Source organism: Lytechinus variegatus, chromosome 2, assembly GCF_018143015.1.
Source record: "Lytechinus variegatus isolate NC3 chromosome 2, Lvar_3.0, whole genome shotgun sequence".
NCBI classification, from domain to species: Eukaryota; Metazoa; Echinodermata; class Echinoidea; order Temnopleuroida; family Toxopneustidae; genus Lytechinus; species Lytechinus variegatus.
Window position 1 is genome coordinate 67,948,226 of NC_054741.1, and position 17,691 is coordinate 67,965,916.

Consider the following 17,691-nt stretch of genomic DNA (forward strand, 5'->3'; position numbering starts at 1 on the left):
CCCTATGTTCGATCACCTCCAGTCTGTGACTCACAAGCTCTCCTACGGACCTAGCGAATCACTCCCTCCAGGTTCAAGTGCGGAATGGCCAACCTGGCTATGTCCTGGTCGTCTACGGTCTGGAACAGGGCGCGTCCTGTTCCGAACGGTGCAAGGTCTTTATGCAGAAATGAGGCAACAACACGGATGGAGACACTGCCTGCGACTGTGGGGAATCAGACGCTGCAACACCTTTTAGTCTGCCCCCTCCTCAGAGCCACGCACTGCCAAAGATCTGGAGTCTTTTAACCCCAATGCCAGATACTGTACCCTCCACTGGTCAGGACATGTGTAGTGACCCGAGAAGAATCACCATCATGAATGTACCGTTTAGAGTCAAATGCTAATACTAGAAGTATAATTGCAGGTCACATCCAGTCAACTGCGACAATGACCGGCCAATTAAAGTCTTGGCGCTCTAAATAAGCACTTAGGCTATAGCCCTAAGAGCAGCGAGCAACAGTTTACAAGGACAAAATCCAGACCACCATAGAAGTATAACTCACTCCCTGTGCTGGATAAACGCATCTCCTTCCCGTCACTATGACGGAGCTTCTATACGAAATTTAGTATGAAGCACATTTTTTCACACTCACACAGACAGGATAACCCACAGGCAAAGAGTAGTAAATTACGTGTGTTTGACAAAATGCATGTCAAGATATGCCCATTTGAAAGAAACGGGGTAAAATGACACGCTCACCAACTGGCTAACGCCGTAGTGAAATAGACGTGCAATAAGGGCAAGCACATCCTTGCTGGAGCATTCTATGATGTTACCCCATCGCATAAACATCGAATAGACACATTCATAAAAGAAACAATAACCTTCCACTACACCTCTGTCTATATATGCGTCCTGCTCATCCCATTCCTAGCATGCGTTGACTTCCACAGCTCTGAAGGTGCGCCAGAGCTTGTCCCAAATCTGCTTTTATTTTAGGTTACGTTTCATGGTTGACCATCTGGTGTCGATATCGCCTTGTTCAATCAGGGTATGGAACTCCTAGCCGGGTGGACTAGCCATGTAACATCACCTTTATAAATCTAACTCTATTCAAGAAAGGTGAACAGCTAGAATATCATACTTCGCTGACAGGTGGAGCACCGGGGTGGAGCATGGACGTGTAGCTGCATATACCAAGTTTGCAGATTTTTTAGGTAGAAGGCACTGTACAAATACTACACCAGACCTGCCAAATAAAGCAAAACACCTAAAGGTGGACTGCACTTATGATAATCACCAGACGTTGTACCGTACGTTAACCCGTCGATGCTCAACATATCACTAAAATTTAAGCGTGTATCCATTTCATTTAATGCAATTACTGCTGATAATCTTCATCATTCTGCAAAACAGGTTCTCCAAAAATGCTTCTCCACGGGGCTCCATTGCCGCTAACTTGTCCTGGATATTGCTTCAGCTCCCCAACTTCATCACTAATCTCTTCATTTCTTGCATGAGCTTCATGTCAAACGGTCTCTGTCGGAGAACAACAACTAGACAGTCTTATACTTTATTCCAACCTTTATACTTTATTCCAACCTCCTCTTGAGCCTTGCTCTTTTGTCTCTATACATATTTATCAAACTACTTTTTCTGCGTATCCACTGGATCTCGCAGTTCTCCAGGACTGGAGGAAATCAATAGAAGAAGATATACTCATGATTTCCATTCTTTGCCCGGTGGAGCCTTCTTAAATATGTAGGCCTTCATTCTCTTAGAGAGTTGTACTCGTCGCATATCAAGGTCATTTCGATTCTTAATTTTACAAACACGTCTAATAACTCATCATTTCTTTTTTACTCCATGGATATATTCGAGTGATCAACTACACTATCCGTAAACGTTTGTACTGAAATTTAAACAAATAGCTTAACTACCTACACAACTGCTTTTTAATTTTGACAATACACAAATTAAAGACAAGCAATGAATCAAAAGAACTGATATCCGTGATGTACAGCATAAAGCATAAAACATATATATATGAACATCAGTGCAAACATATCAATTGCAACAAAACGAAACGATGAACCCATAACTCGTTCAGAAGGCGTATATCCTGGTTCATACATATAAAATTAATGAAAATGGCTAAACCAACAGATTTAACACAAATAAATATAAAATGTGGAACAGATAAAAAAATCTTTATAGATTTATAATCAATGTAGAGTAGGATAATCACATTCAAGAGTCGATACAATCATGAATTTTCTTTTTACACACAGGTATACACAAGTTGAATTCATCCTCATATAAAAAAATGTATTTCTGAACTCTAAACAGATTAGAGGGTGTTCATATTAGGGAAAAGCTATATAATAATAGTAATACATATTATGGTGATTAATCCAGAGGGTTATTCATTTAACTGGTCTTCAATAAACCAAAACCAGATTACAAGATAAGTTCAAGGAATTCTAACATAATCATTCAAGAATGCAAAAAGCCATTCATTTGACATAATAGATTGTGAATACACAAATCGGACAATTGCTTTTAATGTGTCATTTCCTTCATTATTTTGGGTGCCATCCAGTATGTCACTCCGGGCGAAGATTGTCGGTGTTCGGTGAAACATGAAAATAATTGTTTTTTCTTCATTACCTCCACGACATCATATAACAAAAGAGACACAACACAAAATCCAAGATAAAAGTAGCATAACCAGTATGTCTATCTGCATGCTTTGTCAACCTGCAGGGGTGCTAATTCTCCGAGATACAAGCCCCCCCCCCATCTCTCTCACTCTCACACACAAACACACTCAGACAGCATTCTTTTCCCACTTTCAAGGCTTACATGCCAGTGGTTGCACCATACGGGGGAGGGTAGCTAGACGACCTAGAGTTTATTTCATCACTAGCAATACTATATGACCAATTATATTATAAAGCGCCGTTACTATATACTCCATTGCACTTCAATATCACGACTGCAGCTAGGACGCCATATAGGCGCTAAAGTTAAGGTATTACCCATCCACCTCATCTGGGTCGAGTGCATCAAAATATGGGTAAAATTCTTGCCAACGGAAAATACGCATGGCAGGGATACAAACCCACTACCACCCTTCCCCCTTCTTTTCAAAGTGATACCTCGTTTAATTTTTCTTTCTCTTTTCATGGCTAGAATTCCGTCATTTTGTCTTATTTTTCACTACTAGAGAACCATGCATTGGGGCGGCGGTCGGTCCCAGCATTGCCCGTCTCATAATCCATCTCTGCATCTCGTCACACATAACAATGTGAACTGCAATATTATTCGAAATATCTCACCTATCTAGCTTATTATGTGCATGAACTATATTACATGACTAATGTCTACCAGTGCTTTTAATCCCATGATAACACGCTCGCATGCAGGCCTATTCTAATTTCTTACAGTCACATCAGTTTCGTTCTCTTTCCGCTCTTTCACATGGTAAAAAAAATCGTAATTTGAATGATTCCAGAGAACAATAAGGCTAATGAGTAATTTTAGCACATGTGAAACCAAACTAGAATCACGAACGATTCGAAATCGTAATTTGAATGATTCCAGAGCAAAATAAGGCTAATGAGTAATTTTAGCACATGTGAAACCAAACTAGAATCACGAACGACACAATAACGACTTCAAATCCTACTCCGGAGGTGAATTCCAGTTAACTTTCAAATTAGGGTAAGAATTTTGTATGTAAAAGGTCCAGTGATTCTAAAGAGGGATTCCAATCATTACAATGATTCAAGATTCACGTGTAAAAGGCCCATAACACACATGATTCATGTTGATTTTTTTTCTTTCATCCGGTGGACTTTTATTCATTTCTCGCTCTATCTCTCTCTTTTTTTTAAAGAAATGAAGCTGTACGTTGGATGCATGGATTTCGTATCAAAGACGCACTGAAATTGCGTGCATTCCTTTGACGCAACCATGGAGATTCGAACCAAGGAGATTTAAAGTGCAGCTGCATCTTAATTAGAATATTCAGGTATTTGGAGTAACAAATGCCATGCCTGCTTACTAATTAATTGACAAATGAGCTTAATCCATATCGCTTTCATGTTGACTGAATATGCCATTACACAGATTTTAAAGTAAATATGCCCACCTCTTAATTACAAATATTGCGTTTTAGCATTTACTCTACTCAACATGCTGTTCAACCTATTTTACCTGCCTAAACCAAAAGCAGATGAAACGTTCTTTGCAACCAAACTTTTCAACTCCCTACCGCTTGATATTCAGACATCCCCTTCTCTCCAAATCTTCAAAAGACGCATTAGATAATACCAGACCCCTTTCAAAAAATTCCTTATGATATCTAACTGACCACTGTCTTATATTCTATTTTTCAGTTACTTGTTATGTGTTATTTTGTGTTAATATACTATTTTCAGTAACCAATTGCAATCCCACTTCCTCATCAAGCCTGATTCTTGACTGGAGAAAGTCATATTTTTCCTTGTGTCATTGAGGACTATATACTTTTAAAGTTATGAAACCATTATATGTTTAACGTGGGGAGGGGGGTGTTAACGGACATAGATGGTGCTGGCCAATCGGCCTATAAAAGTTCTCCTTTTTATACCATTTACCTGTGTACACATCCATACGACTTGCTTCTGCGTCCCTGAAAAGAAAGAAAAAGCATTGCATAAGACGGTATCGTATAGGAAATTTTCCAAGTTTATAGAGGGTGTCTCACCGAGTAGCGAATGAAGCAAATTTGGGATTTTGACAGATAGAAAAATGTACCAAAATGTTTCTTATAGGTGTAAAATAATTCTTTAACAATTTCCGCTGTCGCAGAGAAATTTTAAATACATACTAGTAATTCATTCAAAAATTCTTTGGGAATATACTTTTCCCATGCACAAATATTGGCGTTTAAAAGTGGTATAACCAATTACCTCGCTTTAGAAAAAGAGCAAATGCTAGTAATAGTAGTAACCAGATGGGTCCGACATTAAAATCGACCTACTGAGAAAACTGTGCGTTGAACGTTTGCGAAAAGAATCATCATTGTCCGTTTTTAAAAACAGGACACAAAAACCAAGCTTTTTGATGGAGCAAACATTCACGAAGAAGCGTTTGCAATACTTTTTTTGCGAATCCGTAAAGAAATATATATAACGACTGGTTACATTTTACACCAAAAATCAATTGCAATTACATACACTAAACACACAAAAGAAATTTTATTCCTTCTATACACTTAGTTGATGTATCTAGAAGCCATGAACTTCATATTGCTGTATCAGATCCAATTTTATTGCTTCTGTGTAAATGAACTTAATTGCTATATAGGCTACTTCAAGATCGAGGGTGTGCCCGGAGCGATGTTTTGCCAGAACGAACCTGAAAACAAAATTTGTACTATATTAACATGAATTTTCCCGGCCTTCTTTCCTTTGGGTCAAATGTCTGATTCAGTAAAACAACTTTTACCTGGCATTGTCAAGAAGTTCTGCAAGAGCTCCAAATAAAAACTCGTGAGTTGTTCTGAAAAGATAAAGAAAGTACTTGAAAATTACAAAGAACTAATTGTTGACAAACATGTTTCGTGACAGATTACTTCCACCTGAATATACAAGTAGTTCTAATTCTTACCCCTAAAATATATTTTACCCTAAGGTTTCCGATTCAAATTCCCTACCGACTTCTAGCCCTATTTGATAGATTGCGATGGTCGTAAAATCTAAGTGGTTTGTCCATCCTTCAAGATTGACAACATACATACATATATGCATATTCGTGTTAATCGGATATCTCTGTATAATTCTACGTAAGCCTATCCCGTCATGCATCAAAGATGTAGACTTAACCGACCTACGCTCAGATAAAGTAGCGCCTCATTAATACTTTCGGGAAAACCAATTATTCTACATGCAGTCATGTTTCCGTTATCGATCAGGTACAATAACGAACGCTTATGTTTTATAAATTACCCTTAACATGTGTTTTTATATCATACAATGATTGTAGATGTTTACAATTTCTGAAGATTGCAAAACATTTCTGTGCGGGCATGGCGGGTCAAAATACTAAAAATTAGTTCATGATTTACACGGAGAAAAGGATTCCTTTATACATTGGGTGTCAAAATAAAGGTAATCCAGTCCAAATTCGGCTCGGTGTAAAAATGGCAGAGGTAAAAATGGCAGAGGTAATAATGGCAGAGGTAAAAATGGCAGAGGTAAAAATGGCAAAGGTAAAAATGGCAGAGGTAAAAATGGCAGAGGTAATAATGGCAGAGGTAAAAATGGCAGAGGTAAAAATGGCAGAGGTAAAAATGGCAGAGGTAATAATGGCAGAGGTAAAAATGGCAGAGGTCATAATGGTATAGGTAAAAAGAGTCTTCAACCCCCATGAAAAAAAATAAAAAAGCCCCCGCATGTAAGCCCTACATAGATTAACTAAGAAAGGTTTTAAGAAAATAAAAATAATGGAAAGGGTGACATTCTTAAAATCATAGATCGTCTGCACCAAATTGATAATCTTTTGGCTAGAATATCTTTTTTTTCTGGACTCTCATGGATGGCCTTCTCATGTCAAATCGCTGTATTAGTATTCAAATTTGAAGCACACTCTTGATCGCAATTGTACTTAATTCATTACAGGGGAAGTTCAACCTCGGTTAAAAGTCATTGTAGAATAGCAGAAAAAAATAAAATGATAATGGTGAGGGTTTTAGGAAATCAATCAAAGATTTAAAAAGCTATACTTTTATATTTCAATGGTGACGTCATTTGCGAGCAGCTTTCCCATATTTGGTGTATAGAAAATATTAATGAAATGTAATTTTCTAGAAAAATCCATTAAAAAAAATTTATCTTCAGTATATATCAAGCGACAAATCATTTCACTGACGCTCCTGAAATATTTTTTAAAGCAATTATGAACCATTTTTTAGTGCATAAAATGTCATGGGGCAGCTTCCCATATATGACGTCAAACCCTTTGGGAACCTGGCATCCACTTGGACTAGCTGCATTGAGGTATTGCTCTATAAAGACTGAACAATAATTGTATCATTTACATTTAACGTATCACATTAATCAGGGGCAGATCCAGGATTTTCCAAGGGGGGGGGGGCACATTTTCCTGAAAAATGACATGCAAAAAAAGTTTTCCGCCTACTAACTCGTAAACAAAATAAATAGCAAGCAGAAAAGGGTCTCGCTTTAAAAAGGGGGCACACTTGAGTTAGCATATTTGCTAAGATTTTAATAATTACCTCTCAAGGGGGGGGGCACGGGCCAGCCTCTGCCCCATGGATCCGCCAGTGACATCACTGGCGGATCTATTCATCATGATCCATCATGATATGGAAATTAAAAAAAAACTTTTATTACAGAATGTTCAGTTATTTTTTTTATCCAGTTTAGATTATGAAAGTAGTTCGACGTAGACCCGAACTTGTTCGTTTCAGAGGGTTAGTGGCTGCACACATTGGTGTTTACATTTTAAAAATCGTTGGGTTTGTATGTAAAGCGTTGTTCTGCTTACGAGCTTAAGATCCTTTCATCATTCAGTCACTAATTGAAATCATTTTGGCAAGAAAATGATTGAGTTTAGATCTTAAACGACGAAAAACAACATAATATTTGATCAGTTTTTATAGCCCATTTCGTCGACAAGAGTCCGGTCATGGATGATAATCATAATGTAGCCTATCTTTATCATCTTTACCTCTGCCATTTTTACCTCTGCCATTTTTACCTCTGCCATTTTTACCTTTGCCATTTTTACCTCTGCCATTTTTACCTCTGCCATTTTTACCTCTGCCATTTTTACCTCTGCCATTTTACCTTTGCCATTTTTACCTCTGCCATTGTTACCTCTGCCATTATTACCTCTGCCATTTTTACCTCTGCCATTATTACCTCTGCCATTATTACCTCTGCCATTATTACCTCTGCCATTTTTACCTCTGCCATTTTTACCTCTGCCATTATTACCTCTGCCATTTTTACCTTTGCCATTATTACCTCTGCCATTATTACCTCTGCCATTATTACCTCTGCCATTTTTACCTCTGCCATTGTTACCTCTGCCATTATTACCTCTGCCATTTTTACCTTTGCCATTATTACCTCTGCCATTATTACCTCTGCCATTATTACCTCTGCCATTTTTACCTCTGCCATTTTTACCTCTGCCATTATTACCTCTGCCATTTTTACCTCTGCCATTTTTACCTGGCACCCCAAATTCAGAGGGCTGTCAGAAATGATCAAATCTAATAATCCAATTAAATATAAAGTACAACGTTACCTCTTCAGCTATCAATTGTTATCCTTTTAATACGACATACTGAAAATGAGTGAAATTTGTAAAAAAATAAAATACTTCACACTTTACAGTTATAGTCACGAAAAGCAGCATCTTCAGCCTTGTGCATAATTATTTACATATCACGTCTGGCCTCTTCAAAGCAACCATTTTATTGTATCAGTAAACTGAGACAGCAGTAAAGTTACCAACATTTTGGGGGATAAATTTGTTAACTTTAACAGTGATTTATCGAGTTATTATTCACAAATCAGGAAAATAAATTGTTGAAAATATTGGATCACTTTTCTACTCACTGCACAGTTGACCATATTTTTAACACCCCTTCCCTTTTTTTACTTACTTGGGCCTTTACAAATTTCAAATAATGAATTACTGGAGATGGGTTTTGGTATCATTTAATGTCTTCTAAATGGTTCCTCACTTCCTAAAGAAAACCCCACACTGAACCCGATTTTTTCAACAACAACAAAATGCAGTATAGAACGAATCCTGATATTCATTATAGTGTGAACGAGTGTAATATATAAATTCGCAATAACATGGTGCAAACGAGCAGAAAACCATCAAGGTGGTTTTCAAATTCACTGATATACATGTAGGACCTAAGCATATTATCCTTTACATTGTCAATTTTATCAAATCCACTTAAAAGAGTAATGAAGTATTCATAATCATTGACAGTAGCCCAAATATTAGTCAACTTGCCAAAAGTGGATACAAGAAATACAACAAACAAGTTTTCCAATTCTAATCTATTATGCCCTGTCTAAACTTTCTTCGAATTTGAATACCACAGGATGCTATGGCCCGTATTCTGAAGTCGGGTTTAACTTAAACTCGGGTTTAAAGTTGTGGTTTAAGTATGGGAAGCCAATTTTTTTTTATTAAGTTGTATGTTCCTTATGTTTACTGTGCTCTTTCCTGATTCATCGATGGTGAAGACATTTATCTATTTATACTTCCTAGACATTTATGAATGATTTGAGAGCCAAATGAGCTGAAATATGATATCTGTACCATGATTGATTTATGTCACAGTTGGCTATCCATACTTAAACCACAACTTTAAACCTGAGTTTAAGTTAAACCCAACTTCAGAATACGGGCCTATATGTCGGTAAAGTTATGCAACATCTACATTTATGTGTTGTGCTCATCCTAATGAAAAACGGGAAATGTCATTCCTCATTCGAGAAAAGTAATCATGAGCTACATTATCTGCAAATGGGCTTACAAATATCTGTTATCATTCACATAATTAATCGCGGTTGTTATCTAATATTTTAATATTATCTCACTGTCATACGTGGTTACAAATTCAAAATGTAGAGGAAATCTAGAGTATTTCATATAACAAGTCTTTGGTCTTCATGTTTAGGCATAATCATGCGTTCTTGTGTTCAATAATGTTTCTTTGTTTCCCCCGAAGAGAACGGCGCACATCAAATGAACATCAGTGCACGGGCATAAGGATTGTACAGCTCAATCATAAGAAAATGATAGCACTTATCTCACATATTCAATACTATATAAATACCTAATCAATACTTATACAGGAAGTATTACAGGAAACTTTGTTTACCCTTTCTAACTTTCTTTAGAAAGTATTACTCATTGATTCTTATTCCAGCTGCATGTAAACCTCTGACGCACTATCATTTTTATGGGTTTCTGAACACTACATTCCCCCATCTGACCATAGATGTTCTCACCAACTGGCTCGTTCCCCCTATTCAGAGTAGTTTTATGACGTATAGATTGTTTTGGCCATTGGCTCAAGGCTGAACAGCTGTAGTCTTGACCGGACTTACAAAAAGGGTTCTCATTACTACATCAGTTCGCAGAGTAATCCACATCTCCAGAGTATAGTCACCATTAGACTTACTCCAGTGTTGTCATGAATGACTGTACATGTATATAAATGAACCAGAAGCCGTGGAAGTGGAACCGGCTGGGGGCTGGGTGAGCTTCAGGCCTTCGATCGGCCCCCACTTTTTTCCCCCAAACTGTTTCACAAAATCGCAAAATATCTGATTGTGTATTTTTTTTGCATGGTCAGCCACCCACCCCCCCCCCCCCCCCCTTTCAAAACCGTTGACCGCGGCCCCTGAGAAAATCATGTGTTGCTGATCTTCTTCATTTACGTTCATTGAAAGTTAAAGTGCAATCGATCCAACGATAATCACATGGGTACTACACTTGTTTAAAATCTGTGTGGTAGGCTGCAAAATATGAACACGTTTTAGGACTCGACCCGAAGCATAATAGTACTAGTGAAAATTCAATGCACGAATTATAATTTTTTTAAAAGGGAAAGATTGATCATTGACCAAATCAAAACTCCCATATCAGTTATTACTGAGAACTTGTGGGAATACGTCTACTTACCCCAAATAAATCAACCTTAACCGATTTGTTTCTTCAACATATGTATAATTATACTGCACTTCTTTGGTAATTGTACAAAAAGTAGCAATCAAGCTGTGGCGTATTTTTTCAGGGGCCCATTGTGCCGGAAAATGAGCTCCGATTCAAAATGAAAATCCAATAATTTGATTTTTTTTCTTTTTATAGAATTTAAACAATATTTGGAAAATAATATCGCACCCTCTTTCTTTTCTTTCCTTTTTATTTTCCTCAACTACATTAATATGACATCATTTCACACCCGTTTCCTTTTTCTTTTTGTCCTGAACATATTCTTCAATTTTCTTCTTGGTCATGCGCCAGGCGCGCCCCCCCTTGCACTCATGTTCATAGTTAGTTAGAAGAGGGGGGGGGGGCAGAAATATTGAATACTTACTAAAATACTTAGGCCTATATTTTTAGCTGAAAATTTTAACAAAATTCACGACCATAATGAGTATGCACGAACTTCAATTTCACTTTACCAAAGCACCCCATGAATGACAAGCTCGGTTGCTTTGCTCGATCCTGCCTGTCTCACATTCAAAAGTTTATACATCCTGCCCCCGCCCCCTCTAGCAAGAAATTTCTGCGTACAGCAATGTTTTGTACTTAAATATCAAGCCCTATGACACATTACAGAGAGCTAAGTAGGACAGTAGCGAGACAAGTGCCACTCACTGTAGGTACCCGGCAATAGGAATTGTCAAAAAAGATAGCAGTGATGTTTCATAACCTATAATCTCTCCAATGTCCCAGAGGAATTAAACCTTTCATCAAACTTAAATGTATGCTAAAATACAAATGAAGACCCAATGTATGAGGTCCTGACCCCTGAACTATAGCTGAACCAACTTAACTTCTCCAACTTGGAGAAGATTTCCAACTGAAATGGCCTTTGCAAAAGAAACTTAGGCCGGCCAAAAGAAGGGCGCAGCCTAAGTCATGTATCCTACAAAATGAACTCACGAGTTTGTATGCAGATATTCGAAGGTTAAGCCAGCACGACTCAGAGAGTTGTACGCTGTGGTTGCCATATCGTACGCCGGTTCCTTTTGTAATTAATGCAAGTTAGGCTTTGTCTGCTTACACGTGATTAACCACCGCGTGATAAATCCTTTCTATGAGTAAGACACCGTCTTGGTCTTGTTATGCTGAACAATGCATGGCCTGATGCCTAGATATTATTCTGGAGCAGACAATGATGTGTTTTCAATATTCCCTCCCACTGTGCACATGCAGTGTCTTGCTCTCTGAAAGATCATCCGATTGCCCGGTCCGATCGGGAGTAGGCCAGAATTCAAACAGGGTCATGAGGTGTGTTGAACAGTGGGTATACAAGTAGGATCCTGTTGGTCTCGATCGAGTGGAATCACCTTTAAAAACAAGTTTTGGATACTTCTGATCCCATCTCAGAGCTGTACATAAAGATATGTCGTTGTGTTTTCAGTTCAGTCTAACTGAGCTTTCTCTAACTTATGATTTTCAAGCCATTCTCGATATATGGAGATGATATAAAAAGGCTTATGCGATCAACGAGTGACTTCCCGGTCGGTGACGTTCTCAAAATTCCATAACGAATCAAAGCATGGGACGTGCCGTTGTCGGTCTACAGCTGTGAATAGCGTGTTGATCTACACGATCACCTAACTTCACATGCGTTGAGAATTACCGTATGCCAAAGACAGTGCAAAGTCCACACGTGGCGAAGTGCAGTTACGTCGAAGAGATTTTCCTTTTCATCAAGTCGACCGCAATGTGAAATGTCTAACTAACATTTAGGGTGAAACGGAAATCATAACGAGATATATGCCACGCTTGCACTTCATGCAACTCAGCTCCAACTTTCAACATGGCGTCAGATGAAATAAGGTCAAGACGAGTGTCAGCTAGTCATGCACGCATCCCTACATACAATCACCGACATTTTCAAAGGAACATCATAATTTTGTCCAATCGTGTACGCCAGCACGCCCATCCAAATGTATTGATGTTCTTCCGCGAGACAATAATAAAAAAACCAAGTGTTTTATATAAACAATGTTGAAAAGAGCCACACACTATTATAAACCACCTTGTCATTAGTTTTCGAAAAATGATGAGTAATTTTGTCACAAAGTCATGTTGATTATGTCTAATTTTCCAAGTATTAATTGTTTGCGCAATGTTTTGCCTATAGCTTTCGCTGTTAACCGGTCATCGGACAAAGGTGAGCTGATAGGCAAGGAAGTACGACAAACGCGAAGCTGAAGTGATCCGACTGTTTTGGTACGTAAAAAGCTCATTTAAACGTATACAGTGTTCTAATAGGATACAAAATAATTCTGTCATTAATTTAGCAAGGTAATTCTTTACATTTGGTCATTGCTGCCCCAGAAAATCTCATGAATGTACCGACATTACACGGGTGTAGCCAAGCCCAAGGCAAAGTTCATCTATTCACTAGCACTAGCAGTGCATGCATACCGTACCCTGTACAGTGTACGGTACCCTACAACGTCTATGTGATTTCTCATGCGATTGGGTTGGTGTCCGGGTTACACGACCTCTTCTATCGCAATGCACAATCTCTTTGGAACACAAATAACTGTCGCGATTCGATCTAAGTAATAATGTCCGACATGTCTTATAGAAATTTATTCAACTTTACTTGCAGAATTGAAGTCTTGACCATTACAATCTGTTTCGACATTGTGAGCGTGCAAAATTACCAAACGCTGTCGCTGCCAATGCACACTCGGCCCTCGCTAAAATAGCCAACTAGCATTGCAGTGCAGCTGACCTGGTTGTGGTGTGTCTGCTACATAGAACTATTCGACGTAGAAAATGGAATATGTTTTGCAGTTATCTGGAATAATGCAGCTTGCGATTGAGGCTGACTAACTTATAATTAAAGGCTGTGGTGCTCAGATTTTAGACAGATGAGTCTGTATTAAAATAGTACTATTAGTATCAAAGTTGAACAACTACCATAAAATATGAACATGATGAATACTCTCATGATCTGTCAATTTCATTGACATGTTATTCTACATGAATTTGTCCTGGCTACACAAAAATACTGTACATGTGTAGACCTATATACAGATGACTGCCAAAATCGAATCTCTTGCCTCTTGGGACCACCGAAACATGTTTGACTAAGGAGAAATTTGTCATATAAATAACACTTCTTTTGCATAATATAGTCTCCAAAATTTCTTTGACTTTTGTGATGAAGGTTGACTTATGCAGAGTTGACTGCCATGGCATTGGCCTACTGCAATTTTTTCCCTTTAATTTCAACGTCCTCTTCTATATTTCCATAATTCCTGTGTCTTGTTTTTTTCTATTCCAGGAATGTGCCCAACTTAAAAGACTTTGCTGGGAAAACATGGCCTATGATAGCATCTCTTCATCAGTCTCCGAAATCGCCATATTAACTAATACAACTGTGCCAGAGTTGATACATGGTTCAGGTCTATAAAAGGAATATAGAAACTATTTGAAAATAAGTTCAGACCATGGCATTAGCATGTACATGTATGGACATTATGTTTTTGTGTGCACTCTTCCTGGGTGCATTATTTACATAATTTCATTCCAGATCATGTGGCGCAATTTCTTCCACAATTTAAACATAAACATTAAAAATTAAAATGAATGGAATTTCCATTGTTCCCTGCTTCACGTATTCTGTTTTGCAAAATTTATGTATAAATAAAGTTCCATGGATTACTCTGGCAGAGTTGATATTGTTACAGTTTTCATTATTTAAATCAGAGTGATGTGCTTATAATGTAAGTTACAAACTTCTTGAGGCTTTCCAAAATTCCAAGAATACTTTTCAAATCATTCACAGCTCTTGTTTGTCATAACATTGATTATTGTATTTTTATTGCAAAACTTTAGAGTAATGGCCAAATGATGTAAACAAATGGTGCCTGTCTTGAGGGACTCCAGGTTCCGCAAAGAGCATTCTTTGACTTATTTTCCTGGGGGTCCAGTCAAATGTATTGCTGTATACACGCATGGTCAAATTGTTTCCAAACACCCCCTAAACAACCTTTTCTCTGTGTGCAAAATAACCCCCTAAACTTTTTACGGGCTTTATTTACACATTTTGGCCCCTAAACTAGTTGTCGCCAGAATATGAACCTGGGGAAAAAGCTTGGGGGAAAAAAACATACCCAAAGTTCCACCTTTGGCTAGTCTTTAAAAAAGAGCTTTGGAAAAAAAGTACCCTAAATAAGTTTGACCCTGCGATTTACCATTGACCACCGTTTCAAAGCTACACCTGTTAAAAAAAATCAGTGTTTTTGATACCCTTAACAAGAGCATGCGCGTCCCGCGTCCAAAACTGAAAAAACACACCTTTTAACACATTTTTTGGGGTCATGCGTGTATGTACAGCAATATATTTGACTCCCCCCCCCCCTGGCTTATTTCAGTGCCATAATGTGTAGTTTACCATAAATGCACACAGAAAAGTATATTTTTAGATTTTAAAACTGAGTTTTTGTTTATTGCAAAGTTGCAAGCAGTTGCTACCTTAGTAGATTATGCAAGTGGTGCAGATCCTTAGCAATATGTTCCAATATTGTAACATTAACTTATTTGAATGTGAATGATTAATAAAATGTCAAAATACATTAACATAATTTTCATCTGTCCATATGTAGTACATAGTATAGTAGTGACAGTCATTTGGGGGAAACAAAGGACAGTAATTTTTACACTGTATCTCTGAAAAAGAATTATTAAAGTATGAAATTCAATATATTTTTACTTGCAATAGTGGCAATAAAATTTTTTTTTTTTTGCACACCTGTAATATGTATTATAAATTCTTTTGCTTTCTATGTTTTTGTAAATAGAAAATATATCTTTGTATTTTTTCATCAGTTTTTTATTAATTGGGAAACCAAGTGAAACAGAGTTGGTCTTCAGGATGATAAAAAAGTTGAGATTAATTTTTATCTTGTGTTGGCATGGTGACTCACAAGTTCATTAATAGAGACTGACACATATTTTTTTAAAAGCTAACATTACATGTACATAGGTTTTATTAAAAAAAATAATCTTTGATTTATGTTGTATAGTATATTGTTCATATGGATGAAAGACACAGGAAGAAAAAAAATTATCAAAATATGTGTTCCCGAAAAATCATCCATATAGTACATACATCTGACTAGAAGTTTTAGAACACATTGGATGTTTCCATTTATATATTTCACTTTATGTGAAGCATTAAATAATTTTTGGGCGTATTTTTTCAGGGCTTTATTTTGATACTTGTCAGGCACAATTGAGAAGTGGGACCGTTAAACTCAGGGCCCTGTCTTACAATTGTTCCATTCAACCACCACTATGGAAAGCCAGCAACGTCAACATGTAAATGACATGTTTGTTCAAAATATTTTCTAGATGTGTATATTTTAGTTTTCTTGAAAATTCAGTGTGCATCTCATTGTTTACAAAGGACATTGTGCAAATTTCCTGAGGAAAAAATAATGGCAGAAGTTGATGGATTTCCATATACTTGAGATTGATGCAATCATAACTCTTTTGTAATTCGGCCTGTAATTTGGTCATGTTAAGCTACGTGTATACCTTTAACTTTTAAAAAGAATCTACCGAGAATTTCATACATTAGAATGCTTGTACTCTGCAGGCAAATTTATGGGAACCCCCAAAATGTCATTTGTTAACATTGCAGGTTCTTATGAATTTCTTTTCTGTGATTTTATGGTAAAGAAAATTATTTCAAGCTGGTATGATTTGAGTTGGAAGTAAGCTGGTAAATTGAGCCTACAATGTTAAACTTGTGTAAAACCTGTCTCTCTATATACATGTACAGGCCATTATGTTCTAAGCACTTAATATTGCATACTAACTATAATCACAATAAACTGGTTTTCAACATGAAAGGCTTCATTCTATTGTCTCACATTTGTCAAAAGGTTCAAGGGGTATTGCTGCTAGTACAAAGGCAGTACATGTGTTTGGCTTAACTTTAAGAATGAATTTGAATAAAATAACCCCTCCCCAAGAATATTTTGGTAATACTCCTTGGAGTTTAGTACATGTATGGAACTAGATTCTGAGATTGAAGTTCTTACTGTTTGTATTATTGGTGATTTATTATGCATGTCTAGCCTATACACAGTACAATAAATCTACACACTGTGTTCTGTTGTGAGCAGGTAAATAAGATAACATTATGTTGCAAATAATTATTTCATTTTGCTCTGTTATGTGTAATATTACATTGTGCTTTGTGTCTTATTCAGTTGTATCATTTGATTATGCATTTGAAGTAGGCCAATAGGTATGATTTTGACTTATGACAAATTCTATGACATTCATAGCAACATTTGTTTCAAGATTTCTGTGTGTTCTTGGAGTTGCAGGTAGGCCTCGTTTGTATATTTAGTGTGCCAGTTTTGAACATGTACAAGTGTGGGAAAATAAAGAGTTAAAGGACATCTCCCCCCCCCCATCGTTTGGGTAAGGTTTCTCCCATGGATTTGTATTCAGTGGGGCTCTCTACGAATGATGTACTCCTGCGAAATTTTCATACGGGAATCACATCCAGAATAGTTCAAGTGATTGTATTCCCTTTGGCATTTATTGGCCACTCAATTTACCTTCATACCTAAATCAAGAACTATCTGAAGGGCAGAGATAGGGCTCGTCATGAAGCACAGTTGCCATTAACAATTTATTCTCACAGAACACCCCCCCCCCCGCACTTTTTTTGGGTAAACGTAAAATGTGAAAATTCCCATCAATTTGTGATTTTACACATATTTACCCCCCCCCCCACACACACACACTTAAAAAGTCGTTCAACTGCCCTTGCAGAATATTTAGGGAGAAGTATTTCTACTTGTTGGTGCTGTGCAGTTTGTATCCATGAATTCTGCACCAAAGGAATCAAGATCGCAGGAGCCAAGTGAAATGACATGCTC

General features: G+C 37.3%; 1 protein-coding gene across 1 annotated transcript in view; it reads right to left on the minus strand.

The window, feature by feature from the left end:
* LOC121408759 (ATPase MORC2A-like) overlaps positions 1 to 12,753 on the minus strand; it is a 47,349-nt gene extending 34,596 nt beyond the window's left edge. The window contains exons 1-3 of the mRNA XM_041600386.1: positions 11,705 to 12,753; positions 5,480 to 5,533; positions 4,627 to 4,661 (exon numbers count right to left, since the gene is read on the minus strand). Of these exons, the coding sequence (XP_041456320.1) occupies positions 4,627 to 4,661; positions 5,480 to 5,533; positions 11,705 to 11,772 (157 nt within the window). The 5' untranslated portion in view covers positions 11,773 to 12,753. The remainder of the gene's footprint in view (positions 1 to 4,626; positions 4,662 to 5,479; positions 5,534 to 11,704) is intronic.
* Positions 12,754 to 17,691: the final 4,938 nt, after the last annotated feature.